Source organism: Chiloscyllium plagiosum, unplaced genomic scaffold (genome assembly GCF_037043375.1).
Source record: "Chiloscyllium plagiosum isolate Xiang-an unplaced genomic scaffold, Cpla_swu_hap1 HiC_scaffold_28, whole genome shotgun sequence".
In the NCBI taxonomy this organism is placed as follows: Eukaryota; Metazoa; Chordata; class Chondrichthyes; order Orectolobiformes; family Hemiscylliidae; genus Chiloscyllium; species Chiloscyllium plagiosum.
In genome coordinates, this window is record NW_028270166.1 from 47,150,340 (window position 1) to 47,174,878 (window position 24,539).

The 24,539-nt window shown below is 42.6% G+C and overlaps 1 protein-coding gene across 4 annotated transcripts in view; it reads right to left on the bottom strand.

Moving 5' to 3' along the window:
- Positions 1-5,164: 5,164 nt before the first annotated feature.
- Positions 5,165-24,539, bottom strand: part of LOC122565152 (mitotic interactor and substrate of PLK1-like) — a 129,469-nt gene continuing 110,094 nt past the window's right edge. For 3 of the 4 annotated variants that reach the window (XM_087976179.1, XM_043720833.2, XM_043720834.2), the window contains 4 exons: positions 13,396-15,601; positions 9,141-9,304; positions 7,344-7,382; positions 5,165-5,750 (listed from right to left, as the gene is read on the bottom strand). In XM_087976179.1, coding sequence (XP_087832305.1) covers positions 5,661-5,750; positions 7,344-7,382; positions 9,141-9,304; positions 13,396-15,601 — 2,499 coding nt within the window. In that variant the 3' untranslated portion in view covers positions 5,165-5,660. The remainder of the gene's footprint in view (positions 5,751-7,343; positions 7,383-9,140; positions 9,305-13,395; positions 15,602-24,539) is intronic. The other variant, XM_087976180.1, reaches the window with a different exon arrangement.

Consider the following 24,539-nt stretch of genomic DNA (forward strand, 5'->3'; position numbering starts at 1 on the left):
TCTTGGGAGTGCAGATGAGCAGAGAGATCTCGGTGTCCATGTACACAGATCCCTGAAAGTTGCCACCCAGATTGACAGGGTTGTTAAGAAGGCATACAGTGTTTTGGCCTTTATTAATAGAGCAGGAGGTTATGCTGCAGCTGTACAAAGCTCTGGTATGGCCACAATTGGAGTATTGCGTACAGTTCTGGTCACCGCACTATAAGAAGGATGTGGAAGCTTTGGAAAGGGTGCAGAGGAGATTTACTAGGATTTTGCCTGGTATGGAAGGAATGTCTTACGAGGAAAGGTTGAGGGCCTTGAGACTGTTCTCGTTAGAGAGAAGAAGGTTGAGAGGTGACTTAATAGAGACAAACAAAATAATCAGAGGGTTAGATAGGATGGACAGGGAGAGCCTTTTTCCAAGTATGGGGATGGCAAACATGAGGGGACACAACTTTAAATTGAGGGGAGATAGGTATAAGACAGATGTCAGAGGTAGTTTCTTTACTCAGAGAGTAGTAAGGGTATGGAATGCTTTGCCTGCAACGGTAGTAGATTCGCCAAGTTTAAGTGCATTTAAGTCATCATTGGACAGGCATATGGACGTACATGGAATAGTGTAGGTGGGATGGGCTTCAGATTAGTATGACAGGGCGGCGCAACAGCGAGGGCCGAAGGGCCTGTACTGCGCTGTAATGTTCTATGTTCTATGTTCTATTACTCTATTGATGAGAACTTTACCAGGTGGAGTTTGGTTCTTACATCTGTGCAACAACCTATCCCTATGTAGTATTGGCTGCTGTTAATTAGAAGCTGAACATCCCCATGTGACCCCATGCTGGAGTTCCTCGAGCAACCAACACTTGCTACAGATGAAGTCTCTATGAACCATAATGGGGTTCATGAACTCCCACATTTTGCGGATACATCACCTGGTCCAGCACTTTCGCATTATTTAATTAGTTTTTAATTTGTAATTAAAATTTCTTACTCGTCCTTTGTCAGAGGAATTTGTCCAATAAAGTAGAGACCACACAAATCAGATCGGCTGAAATTGACAAGCTGTTTATTACAAGCAATTTTTAAATTTATTTCAAAAATATACTTTATTCATAAAATAATTTGATGGTCTGTACAGTTGGTCATGCCATACATATGTAAACATTTGCATACAGTGTTCAGAATTTATCATTTGTATATACAGGTCTGTACGTTTATCAATCATATGTCCATATATTTAGCTGAGGCGTCAGCAAAGCCCAAAAGACTGCGTGGGCCCCCTGTTACAAGCGATATCGCTGGAAGAGAAATTGACTAGGCTGACACAGCACTGACAGTCTGTACAGGTAGATCAGAATTTCTCTTCCTTGAACTGAGGAAGAAGTCAGTTTTTATGATAATCCTGTACAATGAGGCTAAATCGAAATGGGGAAAATACAATGTATCTGGAAATGGAGTAATCTAGTTACAATGATGCTAATCGGAGGAATGTCCTAATTCTCTACACAAAGCAACATCCTGACAGTACCGAAGGGCTTGGAGTTTCCATTCCTCTTCACAGGTAGCTGCGAATGTCTCCTCTGAAGCGGTGAGGTGATTACATTGTCCTGTCCTGGGAGTAGTGCTCTTGCTGGTGCCTCTCTGTCTGACCAGTTCTTTGTGTGGCTTTGCTATTGCTGGTTGTGAAACCGCCCTCAGGGCTTTGGGATAGCAGTGGTGCTCTGACATTGTTAGTGGGAGCTTGAAGTGTATTCCCTTGTCTGCAAATGCTGTCTAGTTTCGCTTGTCAGCCTGCTTGGTCCCGACTGACGCATTTTGGGTGTTTTGAGGGTCGGAGGCTGAGGGATGACCTTATAGGCGTTTTTAAAATCATGCGGGGCATGGTCAGGTAAATATACAAGGTATTTTCACTGGGGTGGGAAAGTCCAGAACTAGGGGGCATGGGTTTAGGGTGGGAGGGGGGAAAGTTTAAAAGGGATCTAACGGGCAACTGTTTCACATAGAAGGTGGTGCGTGTACAGATTGACCTGCAAGAGGAGATGGAGGCTGGTACAATAACAACATCTAAGAGGCATCTGGATGGCTATTTGAATAGGAAGAGTTTAGAGGAATATGGATCAAGTACTGGTAAATGGGACTAGATTAATTTAGGATATCTGGTTGGCATGGATGAACTGGACCGAAGGCTCTGTTTCTGTGCTGTACAACGCTATGATTCTATAGCAATCCTCAAACAGTAGTTGTGTAGGGCAGAGTAGTGTAGGGCAGGGTATAACTCAGGAAAGTAGAGGGGCTTGTAAAAAAGGATCATGGATGACCTCAACCTTCGAGGAGCCTGGGCAAGTCACATTTACAGTAAAACTGTACAGAAAGTTTTGAAATGTGTCTACAATAGCTTTCTCAATCAATCTGCCAAGGTGTGGAGGTGCTGGTGTTGGACTTGGTGTGTGTGGGGTGGGGGGGGGAGGCGGTGGGAACAAAGTTAAAAATCACTCAACACCAGGTTATAGTCCAACAGGTTTATTTGGAAGCACTAGCTTTTGGAGCACTGCTCCTTCATCACCTGAAAGCTAGTGCTTCCAAATAAACCTGTTGGACTATAACCTGGTACTGTGTGATTTTTAAATCTGCCAAGAAACCCAAACCACTCTGGATCTAAAGGTGAAATGTGTGTGAATTAACAACCATGTAGCACAGGGGAGGGTCTCTGAGGAGGGATTATAAATAGCTGTTTCCCTGCCAGATTGTCTAATGTACAGATCTTGTATAAATATGACTCCTGCTGCACAGGAAAGGCAGATGAGAGTAATTTCCCTTTGTGTGTGTGAAGGACTATTGAATCCAGCTGACAGCCTTAAACACTAGGCCGCAGACTCAGCTCCGCCCCTCAGAGTTTGGCCCCGCCCCCGAGACTGAGACTCCCTTCCACTGCCCTTCGCCCCGCCCCCGACGACTCGGCCCCGCCTCTACAGCCCTCTGTCCTTCCCCTGACACCTCTGCCCCGCCTCCACAACCTTGGGCTACGCCCCCAGCGTTTCTCGGCCCCGCCTCCAGCGAACACATCCTTCTGTTTCCCCCCTCCGCCAAGAATCTCGGCCCCGCCCCAGTGACCTCGGCTCCGCCCCTGCAACCCAGCTGTGACGTCACTGCGACTACTGCGCATGCTCTGGGCAGCGCCTCCTCCCCAGAGAGATGAGGACATTGAGAAGTTGTTGGCTGTGGGAAGAGATTGATGAAAGTAAACATGGGGCAAAGTCAAATGATCATGGTCAGAAACATTAAAGATCCTGGAATTAAGGGAAATGAGAAATATAAAGAATCAGGATATGTATTGAAATATTACTGGAGAAATTCATGGAGGTAAATATGGACCTGACCACTCCTATCCAGGTTGGATGGAAGGATAATGGATGCATTAATTTTGACTCTGCACAATTTCTCGGGTTCTGATTCCTAAAAATTAACAAAAATAACCCTGCAAATTAAGCAATGAGGAATTTTGAATTAGATTTATTGTCACGTGTACTCAAATTGCTAAAGTATAAAAGTATAGTGAAAAGTCTGCAATGTCGTCAACACACGGCACTATGTTAGGTACAAAATAAAGAGAAACTAAAGTTACACTATGTTACCAGGTAGGAGAAAGTGAGGACTGCAGATGCTGGAGATCAGAGCTGAAAATGTGTTGCTGGAAAAGCGCAGCAGGTCAGGCAGCATCCAAGGAGCAGGAGAATCTACGTTTCCTGAAGAAGGGCTTATGCCCGAAACGTCGATTCTCCTGTCCCTTGGATGCTGCCTGACCTGCTGCGCTTTTCCAGCAACACATTTTCAGCTATGTTACAGGTATACATAGTATAAGTTAGGAAAATAAATAAAGCTTAAAAGATAGATATCACAGTCTTTCTATAAGGCCTTCCTGGTGGTCCACCAGTTCCTAACCAGTAGCCATCTTTGCTCTGGACCTACTGGCTGCCCTATCTGCTAAAAACTGCCGGTCATCCCCAATCTGCACCAGGCCACTGGCTGATGTCTTTGTTTTGTTCTGGGACAATGGACTCCATCCGCGTTCTGCTTTGGCCACTTGACTCCCATCTGCACTCTGCCGGCTGAAAAGGAAAAAGAAGAGAAAAAAAACACAAGAAAACAAAGAGAAAAAGAAGAAAAGGAATGGACAGAGTGGACGATCTCCAGCTGAAGTGTCCTACCCTGCTACCATCTTGGATTTATTTCAATATATTAATATCCTATTCATATATTTATACACAAATCTGGTATTTATATGATACATTAGTGTTTTACTGATATATTAATGCTTTATTGGCAAGTTTCATTAGAAAGACAATAAAGAGATTATTTAATGGAATTGAAAATCTGTGATTGAATTCATTTGAATTTTGCACGTTTGTGTTTTGCCCTTAATCCATCACGCATTCGTGAAACTCTAGGATTTTGGCTGTGTAAACTAGCCAATCACTTTGTGTATTTCTCTTCCACATTTTTATGTGTGAATTAATGGCCCCTCTAGATCAGACCAATTAGATCTGAGATAGAAAATGTTGACATGACAAATGCTTAATTTAGAACCACTTAATTTGGGAAATACACAACATTGAAAACCATCTGACTACCTGTTTAGCACAGGTGGCTGCTGAACATGGGTCTGTAAAGGTCAATGCTGAGGAGACTCAGTAAGAACCACCAACTGTGTTGGTGTCATATGGAGCTGTGGGTAAAACAGCGTAGAATCTTCTAAGGACATGAGACACAACTTCTGATGCTTCTCAAGGTATCCAAATGATGTCTGTCATATCAATGTAACCTGTAACTAGTTGCTAATTTGCATTAAAATGTATTTTTAACTACATTACACTTCTAGTTAGACCAAGTGGAAAAGGGGGGAACTGGAGGCCATTTTGACGAATGTTGCTAAAGTTCATTATTAGAGAGATGTGTTAACAGCACATGCACAAAATCATAAAATTATTCAGCAGAGCCAACATGAGGAAAGATAAAAAGAAAATTGTGTTTGAGAAATCTATGAGGAATTAAGGTGTAACTTGCTAATGGAGTGGGTAAGGCTGGATCAATGGACATAATGTACCTGGATTTTTTTTTACTACATCTTTTCCTACCCATGCTGTCCCTCTCTCACACAAACAGACACAGACACAATGTGGATCTGTCCAGTGAAAGCGCCTTTGTTACAGACACTGATTTATTGATGAAATTTGTTTTTAAATAAATGCACACAAATAGTATTCTGCTTCTCTGCAAAAAAGTTCCCTGATATTATCAAGAACAGTTCATGGACCCCAGGAGGGCTTCCCTTTAAAAGTACATTTACCAAAATGTTCATTCCAAAAGAAACAAAGCTGAGAACTCCAGTGGTGGAAAGGGATCTGAGGGAAGTTGGTTACCGCCGAACCTACCATTTCACTCATAGCTACAAAGAGTTTTCCCTAATACGGCATTGCCATGTACAAAGGAAGATGGAAACAACAAGCCCAAGCTTGGAACTTGAAGGTCACAGCCAAGTCACCTATACAGGTATATATACAGTTATTTGAGTTAAATCATTCCAGAGTGCAAGACAGAACTTCATTTCTATTCAGCAGGCAGTGCTTTTTAGAATATTACTTATATCTACAATTATATCACTTCAGATCAGAAGACCAGCTTCATTCTTCCAGGTGCTTGTGGAATATCCCAGCCTCCCAGCGCTGTGCCAATGCACTTTGGCGTCGAGTTACTCTGGTAGATTCCAGCACCTGGAGCCAAAGGAAACCATGAGTCAGGAAGGTATAATTTAGAGAATTCAAAATAAAATCCATGCCCGCATTCTTGCTTCCCCTTTCCCAACACTTAACAGACAACCCGAGAGGAATATCAAACATCTGGCTTACACTTAACATACAAAGCCACCAAATGAACAAACAAACTCCCTATGAGAGGGTGGAGAATTGGATGGGGTACATTGTGAGAGAGGGTAGAGAGTTGGAAAGGGTACAGTGTGTAAGGGAGGGTTGGGAGTTGGATGGGTTACAGTGTATAAGGGAGTGGGGAATTGGATGGGGTAAAGTGTCTAAGAGGTTGGGGAGTTGGATGAGGTCTTGTGTCTGTATGTATTCTGGGAGGGATGGGTGTGAGGGTATTTGGGTGGCTTACAGCGGGCAAGCTTTTCATAACAAAGGCAGTTAATATTCAGACTCAGATAGCCCACCTTCGTTTAAAATGTGTGTTTTGGCAAATGCATTGACCCAGGAAGCAGATTGCAGATGGTCAGAGGGGGCGGCCCGTGCCAAGGTGGTCTGGTTAGAAGGCCTGCCTTAGTTCTCTGCATCTTCATCCCAACTGTATTCCAAGTGGTTAAGCCCTAGAGTCTTCCCCCTCACTTCCCCATTCAGTCCCCATGTCACCTGTATAGCTCTTATTGCCACCTCCTTGCCAGCTACATTGGTTCCCCAAGGCACACCGGGCAATGAGTCATTTTACAATAATGGCAAGTGTTGAAATACTGGGGGAAAAACATCCATTCAGAAACCTGCTGTCAAAAAAAATCCTATAATCATACACAAGTGTTTGACACATGCAGTGTAGCACCAGTGCCAGATGCTTCATCTACTTCACACCTCATTATCATATCGAAATAAACAAACCGACCACTGAAGAGGAGATGACAGAGAAGAACAACCAACCATTATCTCAAAATGTTAGTCATTCAAATACTCCAGTTTGTCCAAACTGACCCCTTAATGAGATAAATTAATCTGAGAGTATTGAAGTTCAGCCAAACATTCATAACTAACCTTTCTGGGAATAAAAATTAGCAAAAAAAAACAGATGGCCAGATACCTGCTTCTCTACCTGGACTCGTTATGACCTTCCAAACCCATGACCTCCAATAGGAGAAAGGCAGTGGATTAATGGGAATACCACCATATGCAAGTTCCCTTCCCAAATCACATACTATCCTGACTTGGAACTAAATCATCATGATATCACTGGGTCAAAATCCTGGAACTCCCTCATCAACAGCATTGTGAGTATACACACCCAGGACTGCAGCAGCCTTCCATAACTTTCTCAAGGGACATTAGGAATGGTCAAAAAAGTGCTGCTGTAGCAACATCCAGAATTATGAAAAAGTAAAAAAAAAATCCAGAACAATTGTAATTGCAAGTGATTTAGTAAACAGAATAGTGTTAGTAACAAAGCAACTCACTATTTCAAGACCACCTCCCTCTCAAAGTTATCACAATGCAGCAGCCAAGCAGTTAGTAACACTGGTCAGATACTCAGCTATGTTTATGGTACATGCAGACAGGTAGACAGCAAGCCTGGCAGTAACAAAAGGTAACTACCTCAATGTTGACATCATCAGAAGCCTCGATACCAGCATACTGAAGTTGAAAACAAAGCTTTCATCAGAAATTTGAGAATGCCACTACAATAAACCATCATGAAATCAAACAAAGAGTAACTCCTGATGCCTGACCTCAGTTTCGTATTTTCATACCTGACTACAATTTTTTACTTTATAGCTGTCTGCAAGGTTGTTGAGACTCTACTGTTTCAGTGGAATCATTGACCTCTGCTGTACTGTAAGGTCACAACTCATTCAGTTTGCTCTGTTCATTATTACAAGAGGCCCAGGTGACGCTAGTAGATACTGTGCTGAATATTAAACTTTACTCTTGAAACCATCAGCACATGGTTACATTTCAGGCCCATTTTGCTTCTAATAGACAGACAGGGCATTTGATTAAACGGAAAAGGGATAGGAAAGGGGACGGTGAGGAAAGTCTTCCTACACTTTCTTTCCCTTTTATTCCCTTTCTAAAGGCAGATCTCTCACAGCACTGCAATTCTACAGATACCAGTGAACTTTGGATTCTTGATCTAGGGCCTATCCTTCACAAATGAAGACAGCAGATTATTTATGTGAGCTCTTATAGTCAAAGCCATTATTCTCATGTATGTCCCCAAATCAGGAACAGAATTCTTGTTGAGCTGCTTGGGAAGTTGACTGACAGCAAGAGACAACCTCGGATGCTGCCTGACCTGCTGTGCTTTTCCAGCACCACTCTGATCTAGACTCTGGTTTCCAGCATCTGCAGTCTTTGTTTTAACCTCGCAAGAGACAAATGGGTGGGCATTCGAACCAACATGATGTGGGTGTCCCACAAGATTCTCTCAATATTTCACTGTATTTATGAACAACTGGGAGAGACAAATTTACAAATTTATTGATGAATCAATTGCAATTTTAAACAACATAGATGAGTGCATAAAATTACAAACAGTTATTGATAGATTAAATATATGGGCACAAACTGGCAAATGGATTTCAATGTGAGTTTATTCACTTTGGACCCACAGGAAACTTTCAGAGTGCAAGTCTAAAGAGACTTGGAGTTCCAAATTTATAGTTCATTAAACTGTCATGGATAAAATTAACAGATAACAATCAGAAAGGCTGTCGTGGGAACACTGGGCTTTATATCAAGAGACCTAAAATACTAGTGGTATTGATGCAGCAGTAATAAACCATGGTTTGACCAGACATGAAGTTATCATGAGCACTTCTGGGCATCTATGAAGCATCCAGTAGCCTTGGATCGAGGGAAATATAGATTTATTGGAATGATATCTGGATTCCAAACATTATGTTGAGAGGATAGATTACACAAGCTAAGCTATATTCCTTGAAGTTTAGACGCGTTTATGGTGATTTGATGCACAGTTTCATAACATTAAAGGTAACACAAAATAGAGAGAAACTATTTGGGTCATCAAGGGCAGTAAATTATAGAAAAAATATGAGATGCTACCTTCCAGGAGCGAAATTAGGTGGTACGAGTTTGGAATTTTCTTCTACAAATAGCATTCAATGCTGAATCATTTCTTAATTTTAAATCTGGGATTGATAGGTTTTTGTTAACTATAAATATTACGGGGCAAAGGTGGGTGTATGAAACAACAGGTCACAGCTTAGCTAAGACTTAACATACATCCATAACGACAATCAGAATCTTCCTTCCAATGCAACCCATCATTGATTGATGCTGGAAATGCACCCATCAAATTGTTAACTAGCTCATTAACACTTTATCAGTTTAGAAAAGGTATATAAATATTTAGTTAAACTTCTAACTTACCGACGTGTCGTCCTTTCTTTCCCACGGTTTCCCTTTTTGCCTTTCATGTTTCTGTATCGTTTCTGTAAGGTCTCTTGTTTGATCACCATCTGAAGTCCCAGCAATTGAAGGCTGCCCAGGAGACATTAGATTAACTGTAGAATTCAGGCGATCTGGTCTGGCAGCTGCAGAAGGGTTAAAGTATTGCCTTAAGTGAGCATACAGCCACATGAAATAATTACATACAAAATGTACAGCCATCGCACATATACACACATTTATATATAGAGGTACATGCACATAAGTAAACATGTACACACACACACACACACGTCCAGTGAAGACGTGCACACCAATGCACAAGCATACAGCAGACATTAATATGGTTGTACACTCTCAGTCATGTACACACAGAGCAGGAGTTTAAATTGCCAGCAAGATCAAAATTGGGTAGGGCACCATTTAAAAGTTTCATTTCCAGAGGTTATCTGTGGATTCCAACACCTTGAAAACACCAGGACTTTCAAATGGAGGGTGGTATTGGGAGGCATCAGCCTCTGTCATCTGCCAATGCCACTGCCAGGTTGGGAGCTTTCACCCCTCAGAGACATTCTGCACCAAACCTGCCTCCTGTCTAATTAGAGTATTAGCACTTCAAAAAAAGAGGAGCGATATAGTCAAGTATAGGATTTGTCCAAGTATTAGTTTCTGAACCAGAACTTGAAAATCAGCTCATGATCTCCCACAGGCATTTAAACGTTTTCAAATGAAAAATTGGAAAACCAGGGAAAAATCAAGCTGTGTCCCTACAGAAAGTCTATTGGAGTTTAGGAAAATGTTTAGAAGGACACAGGTATCAACAAACACCATCTTGGAGAAAGGAGGCAACTTATGAAACCAGTGTTGACTGAGGGGGGAGACCAGAGGTGGGACAGGAGGGGTTGGAGATCGATGCTTTGTGTGAGGTGGATTGGCATTCGGGGTAACTATCAGGTTCTTGGAGAAAGGTTGTTTTGGGATCGGGTGGGGTCTAATAGTGTGGTTTACCAGCATGTGCAGGGGGTCAATGTGATCCTTGCGCACATTCACTCTACCAAACACTGCACTGTGGAGAAGATGCTGCTGATAAAGTTAGAAAGGGGCAGCACGGTGGCACAGTGGTTAGCACTGTTGCCTCACAGCACCAGAGACCTGGGTTCAATTCCCGCCTCAGCCAACTATCTATGTGAAGTTTTCACATTCTCCCCGTGTCTGCGTGGGTTTCCTCCCACAGTCCAAAGATGTGCAGGTTAGGTGAATTGGCCATGCTAAATTGCCCGTAGTGTTAGGTGAAGGGGTAAATGTAGGGGAATGGGTTTGGGTGGGTTGCTCTTCAGAGGATTGGTGTGGACTTGTTGGGCTGAAGGGCCTGTTTCCACACTGTAATTAGTCTAATCTAATCTAAAAAAACAGGCAGCCTGATTTTTCAGAATAACACCCAGTCCTTCAAGACCAAGAACAAGACTGAGCTGATAATCACAAGTGAGGAGTAAATGGTTTTCTTTAAGACAAATGGCTGAACATTGACAGTTCCAGTCACACGGAAGCCTCTTAAATATGAGATAGAAAATCAAACAGATACTGCAATGAATCCATTGTTCACTTAAGGTGAATAAGAATGAACATTGTATTCTCTTGAAGCTTAAAAAGGTGAGGGGTAACAAAATCACGTTGATCTTGGAGAATTTCCTAGGGTGCAACACTGCTGAATATAGGCGTGAGCATTGAAGATCTGCCATTCCACAAGGAACATCATCTGACTCAAGACATGATATAGTGTGCTGAGCTGCAGAGGGCTGCCTGTGATTTGGGGAACACTGTGGTGTAGTGGAATGAGACTAGACTAGCAATCCAGCAGCCCAGGCTAGTGCTCGAGGAGATGGGTTCAGAGTTAACGGAGGTTGGGAGCAGCAGTGGGACCAAGAACCAAGAATTCCAATCAGCATCTGAAACCCTATTTCCAACCTTGACGTGATTAAAAATGACCCACTTACCTTTGGGTGACTTCTGTATTGGAGATTCCTGGACAGGGGCCTCTGGTTATGAACCTGTCCAGGAAACCCCAAATCCAGCAGCAGAAAGATTTGATATAGAAGCCACATCACTGAGTGCTGCATTTTGATTTTAAGATGTCAAGCAGTTAGTGTGAAAGGATAAATACATGAGGTTTTTGTGGGGGTGCGGAGTGGAAAGTGGGTGAGAAGGGTGTGTTTGGGGTGAGGGCTAGAGCCAAATAGCTGGATGTGTCATTGTGGTCAGTAAGGAGCCCACCACTCAGCTTGATGGTTCCCCAGGATTTGAGATGGGTTTTCAGTCCTCTGACCTTCCTTAGGTAACTATAAAGTTTAAGTGAGTTTGAACCTTCCAAATTCTCTGACTTTTAAGAGGATTTCACAAAGGGTTAGAGCTCAAGGGATGATATAGTGTGCTGAGCTGCAGAGGGTTGCCTGTGATGTGGGGAACACTGTGGTGTAGTGGTAATGAGCCCTTCAGGAAATTCACTTTGGTTAGATTAGATTCCCTACAGTGTGGAAACAAGCCCTTCGGCCCAACTAGTCCACACTGACCCTCTGAAGAGTAACCCACCTAGTCCCCATTTCCCTCTGACTAATGCACCTAACACTATGGGCAATTTAGTGGCCAATTCACCTGCACATCTTTGGACTGTGGGAGGAAACCGGAGCACCCGGAGGAAACCCACGCAGATATGGGGAGAATGTGCACACTCCACACAGACAATCACCCCAGGCTGGAATTGAACATGGGACCCTGGTGCTGTGAGGCACTAGTGCTAACCACTGAGCCACCGTGTCGCCCTTTCCTGGACAATTCCCATGGAGTCAGCTGCACTGGGGATTCCGCCCAGCCAAGATGCCCAACTTGAGTCAGCATTGCTGTGGCCATCAAAATATCTGGTCCCAGTGGGTGAGAGAGAGCAAACAAGAGGAGAGACAGTAAGGTCCTAGTGAAACATGGACCTCCAATGCTCCAATTAAAATTACAACTTGGGTCATCGTCTGTTAAACAAACTATATGCAATTCCTGGAATATCTCAGAACAAATTATAGACAGAATGTTTGGGTAGTGCAGTGCTCTATAGGGAGTCTACGAAATGCAGGCCATTAAACCAGACTATCCCATGCAGCACTGATGCTACACACAAGCCTCCTCTGACCTTATCATCTTTCTATGCACTTGTCCTCATGTGGTCATTCCAGCTTCCCCTTAAATGCATTGATACTACTAAGACCAACTTTCCTTATATTCTAATACAAAAGGATGTTTATTACAACTGAGCACTGAAGGATGTTGAATAGTGTGGGTGTGTATTTTTCGCATCAGCAGGTTCTGTCTCTATGAAAGGTTAATTGGAGCTTAAAGAGTTGGAGCTATCAAACAAGGATTCCCTGGGCTGGATTTCAGTCAGTGGTAAAGCAAGAACACTCAATGCTGATCTCAAACAAAGTTAAAAATCACACAACCCCAGGTTATAGTCCAACAGGTTTATTTGGAAGCACTAGCTTTCAGAGCACTGCTCCTTCATCAGGTGGTTGTGGTTCTCCACAACCACCTGATGAAGGAGCAGGGCTCTGAAAGCTAGTGCTTCCAAATAAACCTGTTGGACTATAACCTGGGATTGTGTGATTTTTAACTTTGTACACCCCAGCCCAACACCAATGTCTCCAAATCGAGATCTCAAACAAAACTACCCACAAAATTGCAGGAAGCTCCTTGGAGGGAATTTTCTCTCTCCCCATATTAGTTTAAATGTGGTACTGAGTGAAAAAGATTTATTGTAAAGGCCTCAGTAAGTAGGTGATCCGTTAATATCACTGAAGGATTCTCACAGGCAGCAGACCAGGGGAAAAAAAATCCTTTGCTTTTACTTTAAATTTTCAGCCAAATAAATTATTATGATTAGAATTAGATAGAAACTAAAATGAAAATTAGGAAATGTCAAGGATAAAGATTTTGTTATTACCAAGAAATTTGACCCCCCATGAATATAAATTGAGCATTTCATGGCAAGTATGTGTTTCAGTAATAATTACCTTGTACTTTGTTCATGACATTGAAACCAATAAAATTGGGGAAGCAGGTATTGCTAAAGACAACCTGGAGAAGTGTTGAAGCATTAACAGCAATGTCTGGATTTCCTGGAGTCAACTACTGTCCATTTCAGTTGGGCAGTGATAGTGAATGCTGAAAATTTCAATATCTTGTTCAATACACTTACTTGAATCAAGGTTCTGAGCCGGCTGCTGCCTCTGCCTCTGAGCTCGCAGCTCCTCTTCCCGACGCTGCTCTTCCTCAATTTCCCTCTCAATCAGGAAAGTGGTCTGTGACTTGAGCGGTCGCAAGATGTAGGGCTCTTCACTGGGCGTGGCCCAGTTCTCCACCAGCCTTGTGCTGTGTGAAGGCGAGTCCAGCTTTGAGCTGTAGGTCTTGGGACTGCTTTTACTATTCAGCTGATAGTCTGGATATTCCCGCAAGATTACTTTATATTCTGTCGAATCAACTTCGATTGTGCTATCTTCCACCGGAAGGCTGTGCACAGCGCCAGGATCCTGTGGAGCAGGAGTGGTTACCTTTGCGTGCAGGCCCTGCTGTGGCACAACAGGCACATCATCTACTTGCTGTTCAAAAACCTTTTTGCGTTTCTCCACCTCTTCTGGCGTTCCTTTATCATATAATCCCTGGACTTTACCCTCTTCCCTCAACTTCTCTTCCCTCTTCGACTCCATTTCGATATCTCTCTGAACAAAAAAAACCATCCGGTTTTTGTCTTTAGATTTTGAGAAAGGGGATGCCGGAGGCAGTTGTGATAACAGTGGCTTGGTTCTGATTTCCACCATTTCTTCGGAGTTGCTAGACTTCTTAATTCCTCGCTCCTTACGAAGACTGTCTTCCCTCTCCATGGCCAATCGAATTTCCCTCTGAATGGGTGTTTCAGATGCATGTTTCAGCTCTGGGGATTCCAAAGCAGCACCACTGTTATCAGTTCCTGCGTTCAGTATTTCAGTTGATGCCCCACCATCACTTGTATACCCATAGCTGCAGTCATTGGACATCTCTCCCAGTCCAGAGTCAAGGTCATCTAATGATGAGTAGACAGGCAGAGTTTGCTGGCTCTCACCATCACCATTTTCCACAGTTGCTTTTGTAGCAATGAAGGTGCCATTGCTTTTAGGGAAAGGCTTCTCCAGGTGCTCCCTTTCTTCATCAGGGAAACATTCAACTCTAACAGCCTTTAGAGTGACCCCTGGACTTGTGTCTGCCTTGTAGTGAAGACCATACATTGATTCAGATGGTCTGGAAGGTTGATTCAAGATCCTAGGAGAGGGTCTTGGGCTCAGTGGGATTTCTGGCTGTGACTTCTCCATCTCAAGGAACTGTTGCCGAGCAGCAGTGAAGTTTATTTGTTCAGTGTTGATGTCTTCAGAAGGAGTAGTGGAGAATGAGAAGGGTGATGCATTGGTTTCTGTGGAAGGAATCTCCACTTTATCTTGTTTATGCACGGAATCTGCAAGTGACGGTTTCTCCTCCATATTTAGTTGCTCTGCCGACCCCCATTTCTCAGCAATGGTGGCGTTTTTCTTCATGGCTTGGTTTCTAATAATCTGTTTTCTCTCCTGCATGAGCGCCTCATCATCAGCTGTTCCTTTGATGACTACCGCCTGATACTTTTCTCCCTCGTCATCAGGAAAAAGTTTTGTTGGCTTTTTCTCCGCATGGTAAGTCCGAAGGTCAAAGTTGGCTTCCCTCTTTATGGTGGCTAATTTTGTGGAATGGATCCAATCTTCATCTTGCTGCGTCTTTGAAGAAAATAAGTCATGATGAGCTGGACTGTCATGATCGTCAACGTCAGGGTGTTGGATGACAGAAACCTTTGTTGCATGAATGATGACATCATTACTATCATCAATCCTGGATGCTGGAATGTCTGAAACAGATGACCCTGAAGTAATCAATGTATTTGGATTGTGTGAAAGCAAATGGGTTCCATTTTCAGGACTTTGGCATGAGTAATCAAAATTGAGCAAAGATCCATTGTTGGAGGCAAAGACATTTCCCTCAGTTTTCTCCATTGGGTCGGAGGGCTGCTCTTCCAGAGAATCCTTGCTTTGAGTAAACCACTGTGGATGGTTGAGGGAATCAGATTCTTTATCCCCTCCTTCCTTCAACACAAGCTCATTATCTACCTGCTGTTCTAGTCGGTTTCTGGATCCAGTAGTCGAGATCTCCCTCGTATCTTTGGAAAGATCCCTGTCTTGTTCTGAATCTTGGCTCTGCACAAGTTTATCTTCTGGAATTCCTACTGGCTGAGGATCAAGGTTTGTCAGATTCCTGCCAGCCAAATCCTTGGGGAGAGAGACACTTGGCTGGGACCTCACCTCATTCACCACAGACACCTCTATCGGAGTCTCCAAATTCACTTGTTTCTGTTAAAGACAAAAAGGATATTTCACACTGAGCAGTCACATCCTACTTGAGGGAGCCCTATTCACAGCACTGGATTAGCAAGAAAAGTGGTTAAGGATCTCAGTACATTCTAACAGTGAAACTGTATCACACAATCTGTACCGATTACAATTAATCATGTATTAGGCAGTTAGTCTCAAATTTAGAACCCAATTTCCTTAGTGGTACCATCTAATATTAGGATTAAAACTAACCTTAGTACCTTAAGTCCATATACAGCTGTCTGGGGATGCATAATAGGAGGGAGAAGGGAGCGTGTTCCTTTAATGGGAGGGATATTTTAAATTTCTAGAGGTCAGGTTTGTTCACAGATCTGTGCTGAGTGACAAGCTGATCAGTTTTCTGTAATCTCTGGACAGAAATGTACGTGTACATGTATATGTACACGTGTGTATGTGTATGTGTATAATGTGTGGCATATAGCTGAACGCATACAAAGTGTTGCATGTCCATATACCTAGTATGCAATGATCAGCTTCCCTCCAGGCTACACAGAGCCAATGCTGACATTATGACCATCCACAAATGCTCACAGCTATCCACATTCTGGAACTTGTTCAACTCTAGGCTTTCTACATCAGCCATGACTGACCTCACCAACCCTGGGACCGAACCAATGGACAGTGGTCTTTACTGACAACAGATCATGTCTGTGCAGTGCTGATCCGAGCCATCACCTCCTCACAAGGAAGTGGTGGAAGAGGTGCCAAGTAGAGCACTGTGTTCACCTGCCTGACAAGGGTTGCTGAACTGTGATGATCAGGTCCAGATCAGGGATCTGTCCAATCTACGGCATTAACACACTGAGCTGTTGTCCTGAAGAGTCAGTTTGCTGAATGGACTAATCACAGAACAAAATAGGTCAGTACACCAATTAGTTCTTAACTGGGATACATCATCTCTAAGGGACTTTGGAGATCAGATATATTTACATGGGAAGAATTAAACAGGTTATAAAGGTTATGTGTTGCAATTTGAATAGTAGTGGCAACAGGAATTCCAATTTTAAAAAGTGACCAACAATCTCTTTATACAGTTATTAAAAAAACCTAGAGGTTCTCAGGGATTGAGGGGTGCAAATGGTTTTAAGGGGACATAGTGATAATGTTATTGAGCTATTAACCCTCAGACTCTGGCTAATGGAGTTGCAGCATTATGCTTTATTACACACAGAACATGACAGCAGAGCCAGCCAGCAGTGTCAACCTGTGAATGGTCTTTCTGTCGACACTAATAAAACCCTAGCTGGTTAATGAGAAGGACAAACTGAATAAGCAGCAAAACATTGTTGTGTGTTGCCAAGCTGGAAAAGTTTAGTGATGAAGAAAGATTGGATAGGCCAAGGCGATTACTTTCACAACAAAGGAGGCCAAAAAGAGATTTAACTGAGGTGTATTAAATTATAAAGGGACTCTATTGAATAGATAGGAAGGATCAATTTTCATTAGTATAAAGGGGTCACTAACCAGAGGACCAGACTAAAAGTAAATGGTGGAAGGATTGTGAGAAAGGAGGGTTACTGAAGAGTAATTTTCGCCCAGAGGATGGTGGGGGTCAGGAACTCACTGCCTGAAAGAGAGAACCCATTATTTCATTTTTAAAAAACAATTGGAATATTCTTAAGATGCAATGAAGGGCTATGAGCAAGAGTGGGAAAGTAGAATTTGACTGGATAGCTCTTTACGGGCAAGCACCATTTCAATGGGCCGATTGTTCTCTTCCTGTGCCAAAAAATCCAATGGTTCCAGGTGAGAGGTCATGTGGAGGCTGTGCAAGGGTTGGGTGTAACAAAGCACATGGACCTCAGCACTGACAGGCCTTGGAGATGTTAGTTCTTGCCCATCAACACACAGTGTAGGCCTTGCACTCAATGATCCAAACCTAACCAGGTCAGAACATCGGGCGACAGGAGTCTGCCACTGGGGTCATGGCTTGGCAAGAGCCTTGGGTCTCCAGTTCCTCTTGGTCCACAAAGAACTGAAGAAAAGGATGGACGTTACTATTCGGACATGACCCCTAATGTGGCTGGTTTGACCTGATTTGACCTGGTGAGAATTACATCAACTCCCAGCTATATGTACAGTCAAATTGTGATGGAATCACTGCAACTGGAATCTACACAGTTAAGCAAGGATCTCAGTGACTTCAGGGAGGAGAAAGTGAGGACTGCAGATGCTGGAGATCAGAGTCAAAAGGTGTGGCACTGAAAAAGCACTGCAGGTCAGGCAGCATCCGAGGAGCAGGAGAGTTGACAGCATCCTGAGGCAGCATCCTGATGAAGAGATTATGCTTGAAACATCGACTCTCTTACTCCTTGGTTGCTGCCTGAGCGGATATGCTTTTCTAGCACTCCAGCCTTCGACCTCAATGGCTTCACGTATGTGTCCCTCTTGCCCATTCAGAAACAAAACTAACTGTATTTATGTAGTTAGTTCACATGAACAGCATGCAGGTGATTTTAAGGAGAGTCTTGAAAGAGGAAAGAGAGGAAGAGGTGAAGAAGTTTAAGGTGGGAATTCTAGAATTTGTGGCCCAGTCAGCTGAGGCCACAGCCACCAACAGTGCAGCAATTAACATCAGAGATTCTGATCATCAGAAGTGGAGGATTGCAGAGGTCACAGCCATTAATAGATGAACTGAACAAGACCATAGAGAGGTCTGAAAAAATGAAGACATTGCCAGATCAGCAGCCAGTGATAGTCAGTGAACAGAAGGGAGATGGGTGACCACAGTTTACTGTGAGACAGGATACAGGTGGCAGAGGTCTGGATGAACAGAAGCTGGTGAGAGATGGTTGGTCAGGAAAGTATTATCAAATTTAAAGGCAATTGTTACGACCTACACAGAAACAGATGATCAGAAGCCACTGGCAGGTTAGGTTCTGAAAAAAGTAAGTAATCCTAAGTGTTACACCTCTCTGGCGTAGCTCCCATATTCCCAGAGCCTCACACACATTAAACACTTTGAAAAATAAGCAAAATTCCCCACAGACCAGGTTTCGTACTTAACAAGATAAATTGATTCAATTTATAGATAAACAACCACTGACCTATAACTCTCCCAATTAAAACTCTAACCCTGTTATAAACATCCCCCCGACATACAGTGAAAAAAAATGGGTGTTATGAGTAGAGGGAAAGATTGGAAAGCAGTTCAATGGTCCCTGTCCAGAGGGAATGCTCAGATGATCCTGTTGCTGATGAGTTTACTGCTTCTCAATTTTCCTTTTCCCAATACGGAGTGACTGGTTCACTCTTCTAAGGGTCTTTGACATATCAGTGAAAGGTCACAGCTAACAAACGGAAAGGGGAATATGCTGGCTATCCTGAGGCTTGAGATGTGTTTTCCTCCACAGAGGAGACAACTTCTACCAAAACAGTCACACCCACAAGCTGTTCTGCTACCTAGGAGCCAATCATATAGTTGATAGCAGGCAGATGGCTTTCATCATAGATAAATGGTCATTAGTTCACAGATCAATCAGCTACTTGTTGCTAGTCAAAACCCGCTGGTACACTCCAGTTTGTCTAAAAACTAGCCTTCCACTACTGCTTGGCCAGGTAACTGTGTAAACCTTACCTATAATGAGCATCAGGTTACCTGCTTCAAATAAAAGAACAATCCTTCAACAATTGTTGGCTTTTAAAACATCTGTTTTCAGATTTAAGTTCACAATCAAAAATTTAAAAATAATTTTTAAAAAATGATCTTTTTAAATGAGAGAAATCTCCAGATTGTCAGTACTAAAAGAAGTCCACGCCATCAGAGCTGTAAAGTGTGATACTCTTTGGGGTTGAATGACTGTAAAGGATATTGCTGAGAAAAAGAAGTGTTGAGACTTTTTGGTATTTATTTTAAGAGTGTTCTAAGTTGTCTGATATTTATAGTTTTCTCTTTTGTGCAGTAAACTGGCATTACTTTGTTAAAGTACCTTAGCACTCTTATGTAAGTATGTTCAGTGACTAGCCACAATGATAACCATATTGCAAAAACAAAACTCTTAGTCTATCAAGGCAGCTTTCACTCTGGGATCCAAGTTGTCCTGAGTCACCATCACCTGGGATGGTGCTGAGGGACATTTGTGGAAAGAGCAAGCACTTGTAACGAGGAAACAGACATGTTTGGGGAATAGGGAGGGGTAAATCAACACATGCCTGGCCCTCAGAATTTATGAAGATTCCATTGCCTGGAGCTGAGACATGTAAATCTGCTGTTTCGATGAACGGGCAAACAGAAGTCCATTGGAGGAAAAGGCAATTTTGAGCAATATTCCACAAATAGAATATCTGGACTATGAGGTAGTTCAGTCCCCTATTTTATAAAATTTATCAACTAAAGTCGCTAGAGGATCATTGGGCCTATCTCTCATGAGAGAGTAATAGTTTAACCTGAAAGTCAGCACGGCTTAAACGAGGGGTGAAGTTGAGAAGGTGACCTCAGCCAATGTGGGAATTGAACCTGCGCTGTTGGTGTCTCTCTGCATTATAAACCAGCGCCTGTCCAGCCAAATAAGCTAACCGACTCCTGACAGGACACAATTGATCGAGAATTTAATTTCATTGACTCAACCTGACTGCACGCGTTTTGTATTAAAGTCCATTGATTGGTTACAGATTGCAGTAAACCTTTCATTTCTAGGCTGTAAATTAAGATTTGCAGTATATTTTACAATGTATTGTAAATATTTGTGTACAGAAATTTTAATGATCGCCAATAACTATATTATGAATCATGACGACATATTTTATTTGCATCATCATTCAGCACCTGTCACCCTGGGAACTTTTTAATAATAAAATATCGCTCAATCTAACTAACACAGGACAAGAAACAAGTTTGTCAATAAAGTCCAACTCAAACCAATCCAGCGGTGCCATGTAATGACAGGAGAGATCATTGAACCATTATCAGGTCGCTATCTCTACAGTGTGTTTACCAGAAACTGCAGCTGAGACCTTTAGTGGGAATTTAATTGCTTTGTACCATCCTCCCTCAGCAGGCAAAGCAAAATTCCAAAGGTTTTTGAATCTCAGGCATTTAAAACAACCTGAAATAAAGCAATGATTCAGATCTCAACGGCTCACAGCTCACGATAAGGGATGGTTAGTACATGTTCACAATTCAGGGTGATAGTTTTCCACAGTAACACAGATAGCAATAAGTACTGAAACTGGGTTTGCAAAGATACCTTCCAGTTCAAGAACACCCTGACAGAATGGGACCTGTGGAATACAGGCTGGACTCAAAAAGAATCTCCAGACATAAAAGCCAAATGTGACAAAAGAACAGGAACTGATTGATTACACTGTACAACCCTGTTCCTCCTGGTCCACACAGAGTGCTGGAAAGCGTAGTGAACAGATTCTGTCTTTGAAGGTCAGGATTCTTGACACCTGACAGGCTGAGGGGTGACCTTATAGAAGATTATGAAATCATGAGGGGCAAAGATAGGGTAAATAGACAAAGTGGGGGTGGGGGGATGCTCCAGAACTAGAGGGCATAGGTTTAGGGTGAGAGAGGAAAGATATAAAGGGGACCTAAGGGCCAACTTTTTCTCGCAAAAAGTATGGAATGTGCTGCCAGTGGAAGTGGTGGAGGCTGGCACAATTACAACATTTAGAAGGCATCTGGATGGGTATATGAATAGGAAGGGTTTAGAGGGTTATGGACTAAGTGCAAACGGGACTAGGTCAGTTTAGGATATCTGGTCGGCATGGAAGTGTTGGACCGAAGAGTCTGTTTCTGTGTACATCTCTATGACTCTATGGGGAATTAAAATTTTGATTAAATCCTTGTTTTCTGGATTGCCTGTACCATACCAGTGGAGGCAAGAATGGCAAAGTCCTAGCCTTTGGGTCACCCCCAATCTCAGGATTTAAACAAATAGCTGAATTACTGTCGGTTATAATCCCATAACTTCCAATACCTTTGTGGGGCTCCACAGGTGCAGTAGGTCAAGGAGAATGCTCTGACCACCTTCTCAGGTCACACAGAGCTGTGAAATAAATGAGGCCTTCGTAGCAATTCCTGCATCCAACAACACAAACTAAAGCTTCTGTTACTGAACAATGTCTTTGCTATTTGACCGGAGCTGGCTTTTTCAGAATAATCAGTTCGGAGAAAGTGAGGCCTGCAGATGCTGGAGATCAGAGTCGAGTGTGTGGTGCTGGAAAAGCACAGCAGGTCAGGCAGCATCCGAGGAGCGGGGGAATCAAAGTTTCGGGCATACGTTCTTCATCACGGAAACGTCGACTCTTCTGCTCCTCGGATGCTGCCTGTGCCTTCCCAGCACCCCACCTTTCAACTTTTAGAGAATTGTGTCTTTTTACAATCTCCAGATGTTTTAAATTACTACTTTAAATTGCAGTGATGTAGGGAAAGGGTTAATTTATGGAAGTAATAAGTGAGTAAGCTGTTTTTAGTTTAACACACATTCCTCAGACAAATAAACTAAAATTCCAGAGCTCCAAATAAGTCACGCTGTGATATTTTGCCTGGGTCTACATAGCATGGGATGATAGAGATGTCTGTATCAGCTCTCAGAAGCACACAGTGTCAGAAATTCACCAAAGATCCTCAGACTGCACCTTCCAAACCCACAACCACTTCAACTAGACCGACAAGAGCAGCGGATACCTGGGAACGCCGCCACCTTCCCCTCCAAGCCACTCACTATCCTAGTTTGGAATATATCACCATTCCTCCACTGTTGTTGGGTCAAAACCCTGGAATTCCTTCCCTGTGGGTCAAAACCCACAGCAGGTAAACTGCATCAGTTCAATAAGGCAGCTCACCACCACCTTCTCATGGACAACTAGGGACAGACAATAAACACTGGCCCAGCCAGTAATGCCTATACACCACAAATGAATGAATTAAAACATTCACTTGACTAAACTTGTCTGAAGTATATTAAGAGTTAAATTTACAAATTTTCCCTCTATATTAGGCTTTTTCTTTGATTTCCTGGTTTGTCTTCCTTATGGATTTTCAGAGGCTTCTGAGAACACAAGACCTTCATTTTCCATTGATAATTTGAATTGTGCGATCTTAAATATGTAACCACAGAAGTGTGGCAAGGACATGTGTCACCCAGAAAGACACCTAGTTATCTCAACTTAAATTCAGCCCAGTGTCTGAAATTTCTCACTAAAATAACAGTGGATATTGACCTTGGTATAGAATAAACTTGCCTCCATCTCACTTTTGCACCTGCATATTGTAGTAATTGTAATGGGGTCAGCCAAGTGGACCTCACAGAATATGAGTTCTCTGATTGGGGCTGTTAACCTGATGCAATCAGGGAGCCTTGGCTGACAGATGTAAACAAGAGAGTGTCAGAGGTTCTGCTCACTCTGAGCAAGCCGGACCAGTGTCAAGTACTATGTACATGTAAAAAAAGGGTAATTTGCTGATGGCATATTGACTTCTGTGGAGTTATTTCACAAAAATTTAGATTTAGTAATATATGAATAATCAGAATACAATTTTCACAGTGAAAATTGCCTGAAACATCGACTTTCCTTCTCCTCGGATGCTGCCTGACCTGCTGTGCATTTCCAGCACCACTCTAATCTTCATTCATGTTAAGGTCAACAACCTATGAACTGTCTTTCTGCTTAACAGTCTTTCTGCATGCATATCTTGCTTTGACTGTCATAGAAATTGAGAGAGGGGGTGAGGATGTAGGGGAGATCCAAGATTAAAGTAGGATATGCTGGAAAACTGCCTATTGTGTCAAACCAATAGAATGTGTGGGCAATTTCATCGATATTTTAAGTATTTTCTAATCAACCCTTCCAGAGAGGCCATTGCAGATGTCTGGAGTGGGTAGGACTTCAACCCAGGCCTTCTGACTCAGAGAGACACTCCCACTGCATCGGAAGAGCCCCCCTTCCCTCATTTATATTCAACAGTGATCTTAGTTAACATCCAGATTGCTTGTATCCCTGAAAGTTAGTCCTCTTGACTTAAACCATAAGACCTTCCAAGCTAAATAGGTAACAGTCTCCAAACATTGATGGTGTAGAGGTGTATGTGTGAGAGAGAAAGCTGTACTGTATTCTACATAATTTTAACATTTGTTATGTTTTACTGAACTAAGTGTTTCAGAGAGTTGAATTTTCATTTTCAGTTCAGGAAGGTGTATTGAGCCATTTCAACAATATTCTGAATTATTTGTCCTAGTAAGCTTACATGCTATTATTACATAATTAACATTAGAACCTCTACCCAGTGAAACTAAAGCATTGTCCCATGGAGCTGGAGTTCCCAAGCCTCCAGAATTGCCCTGGAACTTACAGGAAATAGAAATTCCACCTCCAGGAATAAGCAGGAGTAAAATCACAGCAACATCGGGGTGGGATGAGGCAGTTAGTCAGCTGAGGCAGTTAGTCGCAAAGGTTGTATAATAAAGCTTCCAGCAACTGGTATAACTAAAGTTAACAACCCTAAACATACTCATTGAGAAATAAGTAAAGGGCAATGTGAATCCTTGAACAACTAGTCAGTTATAAGATGACAGGATAGTAGGAAGTTGATTTTCAATTTTACTCTTCCACCATTGGGGGGTGTCACTGGCAGGATCAGTATTGTTTTCCACCTTTAATTACCCTTGAACAGAATGGCTTGCTTGGCTATTTCAAGGATAGTTCTAAGTCAACCATATTGCTGTGGGCCTGGAGTCATTGTTGGCCAGACCAGAGAAGGACACCAGATTTCCTTCCATGGGAGATAAAAGTGAATCAGATGAGATTTTACAACAACAATATCACCATCACTTTCCATTCCAGATTTCCAGCTGCTGTGGTGGGATTTGAATCCTAAGGTAAGTTTATAGATCTAGCTGATGCCAATATCATCTGAACACAAAAACTGCTTAAGGAAGATGAGCTGAAT